The sequence below is a fragment of the Neovison vison genome, chromosome 13 (assembly GCF_020171115.1).
Source record: "Neovison vison isolate M4711 chromosome 13, ASM_NN_V1, whole genome shotgun sequence".
Classification (NCBI taxonomy): domain Eukaryota; kingdom Metazoa; phylum Chordata; class Mammalia; order Carnivora; family Mustelidae; genus Neogale; species Neogale vison.
The window spans coordinates 148113248-148126661 of record NC_058103.1 but is presented as its reverse complement, the minus strand read 5'-3'; the positions used below and the strand labels follow the sequence as shown (position 1 = coordinate 148126661).

Below are 13414 nucleotides of genomic sequence, written 5' to 3'. Positions count from 1 at the left end.
AGACCCAGGAAGGAAGCAGGAGCCTCGGGGGAGGTGACCGTGTGGGTGGGAAATTACCAGAAGGGAGATGGAGCCAAGGTGGGATGACTAATCAAGATGATACAGCCAAGAGGAGGCTGCCACGTCGACGGGTGCTGGACTCCAGGCCAGGGGAGGTGGAGGGATGACCCAGAAGGCCTGGGCTGAGGCTCAGCTTCCTGGAGAAGTGATGAGCTGGCCCGTGGCCCAGCAGGAAACAGCGTGGATTCTGAACATCTGAGTGAGCTCAGAGAAGACTTCCCCAGGCCATCAGGAGCCAAAGGCCTTGGACCACGGTCCCATGACCCATGGAAAGAAGGCAAAGGAAGAGCTCTCAAGACTTCCATTCGACTCAGCACCAACAAAACCACTCCCACCTTGAGGGCTAGCCCCAGGGTTTAGCAAGTACTTGTGCCTCTGTGTGTGTGTGTGTGTGTGTGTGTGTGTGAGTGTGTGCCCAACGCAGGGAGGGGGTGGGGTGGGCAAGTGAAAAGTCGTGATTAATGAATCCTGTGGAGAAGGGAATTCCATGGCCATGGAACATTTAAATCCTTGCTGATCTGGTCTGTCTTAGCGAAGGAGGCCACTGGCTAATCCACTAACCACGAGTTTGGCCAGAGGACAGGGCTTCCCAGGAGCCAAAAAACAGTTAGTGTTTGCTGGGAAACGCTGAGTCTGGCTAATGATAAACCCTCCTCCCTTGTTTTTTCTCTTTTGGCTGAACATCCAAACTCCAAGTCTTTAGCAACCATTTAATATGTTTTAAATTTAACATTATCAGCATTAAGGTTGCTTTTTGTATTTGGAACGGAGATGCAATGTCCCTGACTTCACCTTACGGTGTGAGAAGAAACCGGCACTTGGCTGGCAGTCCAGTCACCCCGTTCTAGCCCCGGCTCTGCCCTAACTCACTGAGCGACTGTGCCCAGGTGACCACTCCTTTCTGGGGTGTGGTTTGACCATCGGTAATGTTAAGGGGGGCCCAAAGATCCATGAGCTCCCTTCCAGCCCGACAGTCGATGAAGCCATGGCTGTACAGGGTGACTGGGGAGACAGACAAGTAGCAATGTGCACATGTTCTTCCAGAAAGGGAGAAGAGATGGGAGGGCACACAGAAAGCACTGGAAAAGGGATGGAGACAGCAGCAGACCAGGCAGGTGATCGTTTCAGTGCCAGACTGGGAGAGAAGCAAGGTAGTGGACAGTGGCTGCTTGGCCGGCCCTGTCCCCCTCCCCCTGCTGCTTTTGGTAGCAAAACTTTGAGACACCCCCCCCCTCCACTCTCCCTCTGTGGACTCCAGGTCTCATGGATCCAGGCCATTTATCCTCCCTGGCTATAATCTGAAGATGGCATATACTCCAAGCCAGGCCAAGAAGAACCCATTCCTGGGTTCCCTGCTAGAGCTAGCGGAAATCAGGCATGCGCCCTCTCTCTCTCTCTCCCTGCAAAGTAAGGTTGCTAAGTTGGTTGGGCATAAACCTGGTATCTCTTTGCCTCTACCTCAAGGGAGCCTGCCTGAGACTAAGTCTAAAACCAACACCAAGAACACAAAACCAAGACACAGCCCAGGTGGGTCCCAGGTGACGCCCAGTACCCATATCTGGCAGGGTCCGAGACCCCTGGACTTCTCAGTTATAAAATCAATCTTGATTTTTTTAGTTCTGTTTTGTTTCTTTTTTTGACTTAAGCACCCACCCAGCCACCCAAATATGTCCCCACGATACGGCTGAGAGGAACATAGATCAAAGGGTCAATGCCCCTGCTGCTTCTCCCAGGCAGGTGTGCTAGCTCTCACCTGGGCCCTACTCCTGTATTAGGCCACAAAACCCCCTGTGGAACACAAGGGCTCCCTGAAAGAACAGATCCTACAGGGAGCTGGCTGCCTTGTTTTCTGTCCTGGAGGGATGGCACTGGCTCCCCTGGGCTGTGTTCCTTGCAGTGTCGAGCTTCTCAGGGTGGCGTCCCCTCAGCCAGAGCACCCCACTTCCTGGCTTTGGGCCAGAGCACAAGTCCCAGTTGTGGCCACTGTAGGATCCCAGGCCCTGGGCCTAGCGATTGGTCCAGGAATGGTCACATGACCCGAGGCAGAGCAGTCTGAAGCCTGCCCCAGGATTTTTTGCTTTGGGCTGGCAGAGAAGAGCCTCCCTCACTTGCTGTGAGAATGGGCCCTTGATGTTGCTGGGGGCCCCGGGGGGGATCTGGTGAGCCAAAGTGAAGCCAATGTCCTGGCATAAGCAGAAATGTGGGGCTGAGGGCCGTGAACCTGACTGGCCTGGGTCCAGCCTGACCTGCTCTACCACGCCTTCCCACGTGTGAGGCCAGAAACAGCCCTCCTTTCCTCCTCCCTTTAAAGCAAGTTTTAAATGGATCTCTGTCCCTTGCAGCCAAACACTCCTCAAAAATACTCTTTTCTGGGACCCTCAGTCCGTTAAGCATCTGCCTTTGGCTCAGGTCATGATCTGGGGTCCTGGGATTGAGCCCCGCATCGGGCTCCCTGCTTAGCGGAGACCCTGCTTCTCCCTCTGCCTCCTGCCTCTCTCTTCTGTGTCTCTTGTGAATAAATAAATAAAGCTTTTTTTTTTTTAAGTGAATACTCTTTTCTTCCAAACGAAGGGAAAAACAAACACCTAAGATCCAGGCCCTTTGTCACCACTGCCTACCAAGGAAAGCGCTTTGATATCAAGGCACAGAAGCTAATACAAGGAGCTTTGGACCTGAGTTCCAATCTTAATCCCAGCAGTCACCAGCTTTGTGACTCTGTGCAAGTAACAGCCACTCTGAACCTCAGTATCCTCATCTGTGAAAAAGAGGATAATGACAGCATTCCCCCTGTGGGTGGCTGGGAGGGTAAAGCGAGTGCCTGGCAGACGGCTCTGACTCCACAGCCAGGGGCTCTTACTATGATTTCCTTCTCCTGGTTCTTTTCTACTCTGCTCACCAAGGTCTTGGAGGGGGACAAAATGGTTTCTGGTGGCCCTGGAGCTGGTGGAAAGCCTATGTGTAGCTCTTGGCCCTGCGGGGCTCAATCCCGGGGAGGTTTGGAGGAAGAAGAGCTTGGCCCTGGTCTTGGGCTAAAGGGAGAGCAGCTCAGGACCACACAGTCAGGGGAATGGTGGCCCCGCCAGGGAGAGGGGCCCAACCCACAGTGGCGGCCCACAGAGCCGGACCTTCCCAGCAGGCACAGAGGGACGTCCCATGTGCAGGCCTCGGAGAACCACCATTTGCTCAGCAAAGAGCAGTGTTCAGGCCCTGGGCGGGGCTTTGTGGGGCTCAGGGTCAGTCAAGGGACACAAGGAGGAGTAAGACCCAGGCCTTGCCCTCCAGTAGCTAAATGCAAACACGGCTACAACAGCAGTGACGTGCTTCCTGCAGGCCCCCTCAGCCTCCCTTCCCCGCGGTGACCTCTCTCCTGCACCGTGGCAGCCTGGTGGCCCCAGGTCGCCACGTGGGGATGAGGCAACCTCCTCTGGTCCTCTATCGCAAGCATCCTGACTACAACCTTTCCCACCCACTGTTGACATGGTAACAGTCCCAAAGCTCCACAAAAGTCCCTCCCTGCTCAAAAACCTTCAATAGATCCCATTTCCTGGGGACAAAACCCAGGGGCCTCTGCCTGGCATTTCAGGCCCTTCCAGGTACAGCCCTGCCACACATCCGGGTTGTGCCCTGACCCATGCTTTCCTCCCAGTAGCTCCTGAGCCGTCACACAGAACTCCAGCTGTACTTGGGACACACCTGCAGGTTCTCCCCTCGGTGCTTGTCCCGTGAACTTCATCCAGATCTCTCCTGTCCTGCCTGTCCTGCAGCTCCACAGCAAACACCGCCTCTGGGGGGCGCCATCCTCACTGTCCCCGGCGGAAGCCATCCCTCCCTAAAGGGACCGCCTGGGCATTTTTCCTTGTGCCAACTGCACTTGAACCTGGCTTCCTGGGGAGGTCAAGCTGCAGAGTGTTGTACATTTGTCTTTTAAAGACTGAGAGGATGCGGGCTGCTGTCTCTCTGTCTGGTGAACACAGTAAATCAGCCAGTCTCTGCCTCTCGCTGCAGCCCTGGGAGGCCCCTACTTGGAAATGCAAATGTGAAGCGAGCCTTGCCCTACGGGAATGGTGTTCAGGGACCTTTGGAGGGGGCCGCCAGAGGCTGCCCCTCCACGTCCCCTCTCCACCCAGAGCTGGTCTCCGAGAAACGTGATTGACCAGCTCGTCCCAGGGCACACCAGACTCCTGAGAGGACAGGAAACAGGCTCCTCCCAGCACTGACATTATCAGAACGCCTTGGCGAGAGTGGACACCTCCCTGAGAGCTGCTGGCTGAGGCAGACGCTGTGAAGCCAAGACCGCCTCTCCACCACCCAGTGGCAGGGGAAGCCGACCTGGAGATGGCCAGACTCACCAGCTGACTGAACATCAGCCCAGCAGGGCAGAGCCGAGCCCACAGCTCAGGCCGGAAGCCTCCGGGGCCCAACACCCTCCACCCTAGCACTGAGCAGTGGGAGGATCCAGAAACAAGGGCCAGAATAATAGAAAGCAGAAGCCTCTAAAACCTACACGTGGAGCCCATACGGCAGCACCACATGGACAGTGGTCTGGGGCACACGCGTGTAGGCAGCATGGGATCATGTCCATGGCATCGTGGCAACAATGGCAGAGTGTCCCCCCGTCCCCACCCCACCGCTGGCATCACAAGTGGAACTTAAGCCGGGAGGGGGCTTCAGGGTCTTTAGACAGCTCGGGGGTCAGGCGGGGAGAGGGGAGCCCCAGCAGAGGTCTTAGGGAAGGAGGCAAGTGGGTGCTCGGGCAGTCAATCGGAGAAAGCAGAAATACACGCGCATTTCCAGGCAGCACAGGGGAGTGGTTGCACCAGCAAACCCAGCACAGGCTGCCCCGCTTGGAGGCACGGTCGGGGCTCTACCACGCACAACAAGGCCCTGGAGCCTTCCCGCTGGTTCCTCTGTCGTACTGTGCAGGCAGCAGGCATGCAATAAACAGCGGGAAGGAGGGAGGGAGGGGCTGTAGGTCCAAGAGAGTCCAGAGGAGGGTGGCCTAGCCTGCTGCTGGTGATCAGGGCTGGCTTCCTGCAGAGGTGGCCCGTGAGGGCCCTGAGGTAGAAGCAGCCCTAGAGGGTCGTTTGCGACTAAGGGGTCCTGGAAAGTGTCCTTCACAGGCCTCGGGTCCCCAGCATGGTGGCAGCTAATGCAAAAGCAGGTGCCAGCCCTCCTGGCATAAGCATGTCCCTACCTACCTTCTTGTCCTACAAAAGAATGTCCCTACCCTCCCTTCTTGTCCTCAGCTTTGCACAATTCCAGCATCTGGGGGTTCATTTTTAAGGAAAAGAATACAGACCTATCTTACTTTGCAAATGTTACCATGTACACTGAAAACACACCAGCCGGGGAGCACATTGGAGGGCCCCTACTCAGCCGTGAGGCCCAGGCTTCTTGCTGCCCATGATACCGCTCCACCCGCAAGAGGCCTCCCCTCCCCCTGGGCCACCGGCTCGCCCAGACTCCGGCCAGCTGCACACACCAGGCACCCGTGGCTAAAGGCCTCGTGGGCCAAGAGTTGAGCTGACCTGGGCGCCTGGGTGGCTCAGTGGGTTAAGCCACTGCCTTCGGCTCAGGTCATGATCTCAGAGTCCTGGGATCGAGTCCCGCATCGGGCTCTCTGCTCAGCAGGGAGCCTGCTTCCCTCTCTCTTTCTGCCTGCCTCTCTGCCTACTTGTAATTTCTCTCTGTCAAATAAATAAATAAAATCTTTAAAAAAAAAAAAAAAGAGTTGAGCTGACCTGAAAGGCAAAGACACCCCTGACCATCACCTCCCCAAACACGAAGCTGGAGCCGACGTCCGTGTAGCTCAGGAAGATCTGAAAGCAAAACACAAAAAAAGCAAAAGCCTGGAGGGAAGCCAGGAAGTGAGGAGGGAGAAATGGTGGCCTGGAGGCCGGGGCTGGGTGAGCTGGAGAGACCTGGCAGCCCAGCAGAGGAGGGACGGCGGGCCTCCTGGGCCTCACGGGGCCGGGGCACCAGCTGGCAGTGTGCTTCGGGAAAGCAAAGAAGACCGGGAGCCAGACGTAGGGGAAGGCTCTCCTCGGCGGTGCCTTCTGCACCTACTTACTCCCCTCTGTCCAACGGCACAGCCGCCCTCCTGTCCCCACCCCAGGCCGGTGGCCACCCTTCTGCAGAGCTGATTTCTGGTCCTGAACCTGCATTGTGACTGCAGGGACAAGTCAGTTCTCTTGCCCAGACCTCGGGAGTCCCGTCTGTAAAATGACGGCGGGGACCAAGGTAACAGCTCCGTCTCCTCCTCCACGACTCGTGGGCAGACACAGTTGGTGCCGGGACACACCGATGTCCCCAGTCCCTCCAGACGGCACAGAGAAATCCGAGCCGGCGAGGTTGGGGTGAGGTTAGCCACGCGCCCCTGATACTTTACAGTTAAAAGAATAGCTCATGATGGTTACACGATGTGAATGAGCTTCATGACCCTTAAAGATGGCAAAAATGGTAGATTTCGTGGTATGTGTATTTACTACAAAAACAATGGAATTTAAAAATGGGACTTCAGCAAACTGAACATTATTTATAGGCACACACATACACAAAGGAAATCATCTGGAATTTTCTTTTTGCACTTTTAAGTGTTATAAATTCCCTATCACACATGACCGCCGAGAGCCACGTGCCTTGTGCCCAGGTTCCCTAAGAAGCTTCCTGTCCTGAGACACCCTTCCACATCACACCAGCCTCTGCAGGGACAGCTCCGTCCACACAGGTGGTGCCAGGCCCGAGGGGAGCGGCTGCCCTGCTGCTCAGACGCCAGCTGCTCACGTGGTCTGGGCCCTGGGGCACACCCACGGGCCCGGTCCCAATCCCTCCCTACGGCCTCACCACCCAGCATCCCCCAACAGAGCGGCCTCTCCTCCATTTCCTGGCAGCTCAAGATGTGTTCCCATGTTCAGGGGGCGCTGGGCCCCATCTATGTACCTGGATCTGGTTGCCCATCCACCGGAATGCGATAAATCCCGGTTCCGTTCTGATGACGAAGAGTCCGAGTGCAAACTGCAGCCCAAGGCCCCAGGACACAGCCCTCCAGGACACCTGCCACCCGACAGAAAGGTCTGGTGAGCTCAGTCTGGGGGCGGGGGGGGGAGAGGAAGGGGGTATCTGCAGGGAACAGCACGGGGCAAGGCCAGAGAGCACGGTGTTAGGCTGGTCTGTAGGACGGAGACTGGAGCTAGCCAGAACTCTGGGCCTGTGGCCAATGGTCACCTCCACCCTGGAGTCAGAGCAGGCCACACTCTTAGCAGCCATGGGCCTGGGGCAGTGGTCAGGGGTGGGGCGAGGTCTGAGGGCACATGCGAGACGCAAGCAGGCTCCAACCTGCCATGGCCCCCGGGCCGGCTCATCACTGGGTGGGCAGAGCTGGAGTTGTGGCGTCTGTCCCACCTTCCCCCACCCCTGCTCTACACGCAGGGCTCCCGGCTGCCCTGACCCCATTCCCTCGATGTCCACACCCCTGCCGGAGGGCGGCTGCTGCCTCTCGGCATTTAATGATCCTTAGTATTGGTCCCCAAACTCAGGTGTGCATGCGGATCTCTGGGAGGCTTGGCTGGAGGCTGACGGGGACGCTGGCCACACTGTGAACCGGGGAGGGGTCCTGGCTGCCGGGGGTGGCTGCAAGGCCCAGGAGGGCAGGGAGAGAAGCCCAGGCCGGGCCTGACAGCTCAGCACTCACTGCGCGGTGATGCTTGGAGCAGGCAAAGAGGAGGCTGACGAACACGCAGATTCCTGCAAAGGACACTAGCTGCTCAGGTCGCTGGGAAGTGTCCAGAACCAGCCAGAAGACCAAGCCCAGGCAAGCAGCAAGGGCCAGACCCCTGCAGGGGAGAGGCAGAAAGCTACCACTCTTGGCATCTCCCCACCCCCACATGATAGCACCCAGGGCTGCAGGGAAAGGGTGCTCACGGCTGATGGGAGGAGAGAAAGCTGTGTGACCTCACACAGACCACCCGGCCTCTCTGGAAATTGGGGGAATGAAGCCAAAGACCTGCATGTCTGCTGGCTGCTCAGAGGACGAAAGAGGAGAACGCAGGGACTGAGCTTGACACAGGGCCGGGCACGGGGCTCCAGCAAGGGGCAGGAGCTCCCACAGCCGCCACGATGCTCAGCCCAGCCTGGCCAGGCTGACGCGGGGCCTGTGTGGCCCAGGACAAGGCAGTCAGCTCCGTGGGCTCTGCACTCCGGAGGCAATAATGTCGGTCTGGGCAGGTGAGCCAAGCGCCTGAGCGCGAGGCCTGGAAGCAACCTTCACAGCCATGCTTTCCTCCCTGTGCCTGGATGAAGCTGGCTTGTCCAGGAGGGCTGGGCACGGGGAGCTTGAGACCTGCCCCTCACCCGGTCCTCAACTCCCTCGGAACCCCTGAGAGCGGCTCGTGTTCATGGAGCACCTACGGGATATCAGGAACTACACCGGATCTCGAGAGAGGTATGTTTCCTGCCCATTTTAGAGGTGAAGAAACTGAGGCACAGTGAGTCTGAATGACTTGGCCACAGCCGCCCATCTGAACGGTAGCAGACATGAGATTTTAACCCAGGCAGCAGGAAGCAAGCCTGTCCTCTTAATTAGATCTGCGCACGGCCACCAGCTGGTAAGAGGCAGACACAGGACCGGAGCCCACACGGGTCATGGCCAGAGCTCACTGCTCACTTCTGCCCGTGTTTCCAAGCACCTAACACCCCCGGGGCCATATGCACAGCTCTCGCCCCGTCTCTGTGCACTTGCCTTACTATTTCTCCTCATGCTAAGTCGCTTTATAAAAACTTAAGCACAGGGGAACCTGGCTGGCTCAGTCAGTAGAGCACGCAACTCTTAGTCTCGGGGTCATGAGTTCAAGCCCCACATTAGGTGTGGAGCCGACTTAAAATAAAATAAAAATAACAAGTGCGTGTTTGGGGTTGGGTTTTTGTTGTTGTCATTTGTTTTTAACAGCTTTGCAAAGGTACATTTGGCATATGATAAATAGAATATATTGAAAAGTACAATTAAAACATTTTTTCAAAGAAGGGCTTCTGGATGGCTCAGTTGGTTAAGCATCTGACTCTAGATCAGGTCATGCTCTCAAGGTCAGGAGATCAAGCTCTGTGTCAGGCTCCGCACTCAGCAGGGAGCCTGCTTGAGATTCTCTCTCCTGCCACCCCCTCCCACTTGCACACACATACTCTCTTTCTCTCAAAGAGAAAAAAGCATATAATTTGATGAGTTTATGTATGACCTTGAGACTATCAGCACAATTAAGAGAGTGAACTTATCATACCCATTACCCTCAAAAGGTTCTTCACGCCCCTCTGTCTTTCCGGGCCTCCTCCTTCATCCCCAGGCAACAACTGATCTGTCCTCTGTCACTAGATTAGCTTGCATTTTCCAGGATTTTATATAAACAGGATCAGCCCATACATATCCCTTTTTAACCTGATTTCTTTTGCTCAGTGTAACTATTTTGAGATTCCTCTACGTTTTTGCAGGTATCAGTGACTCGTTCCTTTTTATCGCTGAGCAGTTTTCCATCACGGGGGTGCGTCACCACTGGCTTATCTGTTCCCCAGCTGAAGGACGCTGAGGTTGTTTCCACTGCTTGGCTGTGGCCGATAAAGCGTCTATGAACTTTCAGACGTTCCAGGGCAAGTCTTTGCACAGATGCACGCTTTCACTTTTCTTGGGTCAGTATCACTTGGGTAATGCTTGGGGGAGTGAAACGGGTGAATCACACAGTAGACCTCACTTTGTAGGAGTTTGTCAAACTGTTTCCCAAACTGACCACACAATTTTACACCCCCCACCAGCGGTATGTAATAACAGTTCCAGTTTCTCTATATTTTGGTCACTTCTGATGGTCAATCTTCCAAACTCTAGTCATTTTAGTCGACACACAGTAGTATCTCTTTGCGGTTTGGACTTTCCTCATAACTAATGATGTTGAGCCTCTTTTCATGTGGTGATTTACAACTTACATTTCTTCTTTAATGCAATGTCTGCTCCCAGCTTGAGCCCATTCTTTAATTGGGTGGCTTTTCTTATTATTGAATTTTGAGAGAGCTTAACAGAGTCTGGACACAAGTCCTTTGTCAAACGTGTGATTTGCAAAACTTTTCTCATAGCCATGCCTCCTCTTCTTATTCTCTTAGACATGTTTTTTGAACAGAAGTTCTTAATTCTCATGAAACTCACTTTGCCCAATTTTTTCATGGATTGTGATTTGGGTTTTGTATCTAAGAAATTTATGTTAACACAAAGATTTTCTCCTACATTTTCTTATAGAAGTTTTATACTTCCAGGTTTCCAATTTACATTTTGTCTCCGTTTTCAGCTAATTTTCCATATACGATGGAGGCATGAATTATTATTTCATTTCTCATCTTCTTCCTTTTGACTATAAATATACCATTGTTTTTTTTTTTTTTAAAAAGATTTATTTATTTATTTATTTGACAGACAGAGATCACAAGCAGACAGAGAGGAAGGCAGAGAGAGAGAGGGGAGGAAGCAGGCTCCCTGCTGAGCAGAGAGCCCAACGTGGGGCTCGATCCCAGGACCCTGGGATCATGACCTGAGCCGAAGGCAGCGGCTTAACACACTGAGCCACCCAGGCACCCCTAAATATACCATTGTTGAAGCATAATTTGTTGAAATGATTATTTCTCCACTGAATTGCCTTACCATTCTTGTCAAAAGGCAATTGGCTACATATATGTGGCTCCATTTCTGGACTCTATTCGGTGCCACTGATGTAGCTGTCTGCTTTAACGCTGACAACCATATTGTCTTGATGAGCACAGCTTCACGTTCCAGGCTCTGTTCCCTCTAATCCTTTCGGATGGGTCTTTCCTAGGCCTTGGATGATTTTCTCATATGCATTCACTGATCAGAACTCAGCTGTATACTCAGAGAGGACCCTCTGTGAATTTCTGGAGTTTTCTCTCTGTGCCACTGTCTTCTCTCATACTCTGTATCGTGAGCTCCCACCACCTTGGCTTCCCTGGCTTCTCAGCCCTGTATCCTCAACCCACAGAATCTGCTGGCCCACCTTGGTTCCCTTTCCCTGCACTGTGGCCTGGAAACTCTCAATGCAGTAAGTGGGGGGCAATCAAAGGGCGCATCTCCCTTGTTTCCTGTTTCTCCAGGATCACTGTCTTCTGCGGCCTGATGTTAAAATATGTAAAATATTAATGTCTTAGTATTTTAAGAGCTATTGTTTCGTATATTTGTTCCAGTTCTTTAGTTGTCTCTGTTACTCCATCTTGACTGGAAGCCAATACATCAAATACATGTGTTTTTTTGTTTGTTTGTTTGTTTTTGTTTTTTTTTTATTTGAGAGAGAGAGACAGTGAGAGAGAGCATGAGCGAGGAGAAGGTCAGAGAGCGAAGCAGACTCCCCATGGAGCTGGGAGCCCGATGTGGGACTCGATCCTGGGACTCCAGGATCACGCCCTGAGCCGAAGGCAGTCGTCCAACCAACTGCGCCACCCAGGCGTCCCAAATACATGTGTTTTTTAAATTGAAACAAAATTCACATACCATACAATTTGCCCATTTAAAGTATACAAAGTATGGGGTGCCTGGGTGGGTCAGTTGGTTAAGCATCTGCCTTCGGGTCCCGGGATCCAGTCCTGCCTCAGGCTCCCTGCTCAGCTGGGAGTCTGCTTCTCCTTCTCCCTCTGCCTGCCACTCACCCTGCTTGTGCTCTCTCCCTGTCTCTTTCTGTCAAAAAAATAAATACAATCTTTCAAAAAAATAAAATCAATTATATAATATAATGGCCCTCAGTATATTCAGAGTTGTGTGACATCACTATGATCAATTTCAGAATATTTTCATCAGCCCAGAGAAGAACCCAGCACCTCTAGCCATCACCCCAATCCTTCCATCCGCTCCCCCAACCTTAGTTGATCACTAATCTACTCTCTGTCTCTATAGATTTTCTAATTTGGACACTTCATATAAATGGTCCTTTGTGACTAGTTTCTTTCACGTCGCATAGTGTTTTCAAGCTTCGTCATTATTACTGCCAACAGCTTCCCTTTCTGTGGCCAAATAATATTCCATTATATGGATATGCATATTGGAATGTATGGCAGACTAGCTGGAGGGCAGACTAGCTGGAGGGCAGACTAGCTGGAGGGCAGGACTAGCTGGAGGGCAGACTAGCTGGAGGGTAGACTAGTTGGGAGGGCAGACTAGCTGGAAGACACACTAGCTGGAGGGCAGACTAGCTGAAGGACAGACTAGTTGGAAGACAGACTAGCTGGAGGGCAGGACTAGCTGGAGGACAGACTAGCTGGAGGGCAGACTAGCTAGACGATAGACTAGCCAGAGGGCAGGCCAGCTGGAAGGCAGACTAGTTCGAGGACAGACTAACTGGAGCACAGACTAGTTGGAAGGCAGAATAGCTGAAGGGCAGACTAGTTGGAGGACAGACTAGCTGCAGGACATACTAGTTGGAGGACAGACTAGCTGGAGGGCAGACTAGCTAGAGGACAGACTAGTTGGACAGTTGATGGACACCTGGTTTGTTTCTACCTTTGGGCTATTATAAAGTTGCTATAAACATCTGTGTACAAGTTTTTGAAAAGACGTATGTTTTCAATTGTCAGGTATATACCTAGGAGTGGAATTGTTACATATGGTAACTCAAGTTACGATATAACTCCATGCATAATATTCTGAGGAACTGTTCTCTTTCTTTCTCTCTTTCTTTTTTAAGATTTTATTTATTCTTGGGGGGGGGAAGAGCACACATGCACAGGGGAGGGGCAGAGGGACAGGGAGGAGCAGACTCCCTGCTGAGCAGGGAGCCCAACATGGGGCTCAATCCCAGGACCCCAGGATCAGGACCTTAACCAAAGGCAGACGCCTAACTGACTGAGCCACCCCGGTGCCCCTGGAACTAATGTTTTCTAAAGCAGCTGTGGATTCCCATTTCTACCAGCAGTGGGTGAGGGGTTCAGGGCTTCCATAACTGGGTCAACACTTGTCACCATCTGTCTTTTTGTTATCTTCTCAGTAAACATGAAGTGCTAGCTCATGTGGTTTGGGTTTGCATTTTGTTGATGGTTGATGATAAGCACGTTTTCATGTGCTCCCTGGCTATTTGTATATCTTTGGAGAAATGTCTATTCAAATCCTTTTCCCATTCTTCAGTTGGGTTGTCTTTTTATTGCTGAGTTATAATTCTAGATATAAGTCCTTTATCAGATACCTAATTCGCAAATATTTTAAAACCTTTCTGTGGGTTGTCCTTTTACTCTCCTGATGGTGTCCTTTGAATAAAAAGGCTTTTACTTTTCATAATGTCTAATTAATCTGCATGTATTTTTTAAAGAAAACCTTATATCTATACTTCAA

At 52.6% G+C, this 13414-nt stretch overlaps 1 protein-coding gene across 2 annotated transcripts in view; it reads right to left on the bottom strand.

The window, feature by feature from the left end:
- Positions 1 to 13414, bottom strand: part of SLC28A1 (solute carrier family 28 member 1) — a 45033-nt gene that overhangs the window by 22655 nt on the left and 8964 nt on the right. For both annotated transcript variants that reach the window (XM_044230864.1, XM_044230865.1), the window contains exons 6-8: positions 7751 to 7892; positions 7000 to 7113; positions 5802 to 5879 (exon numbers count right to left, since the gene is read on the bottom strand). In XM_044230864.1, the coding sequence (XP_044086799.1) occupies positions 5802 to 5879; positions 7000 to 7113; positions 7751 to 7892 (334 nt within the window). The remainder of the gene's footprint in view (positions 1 to 5801; positions 5880 to 6999; positions 7114 to 7750; positions 7893 to 13414) is intronic.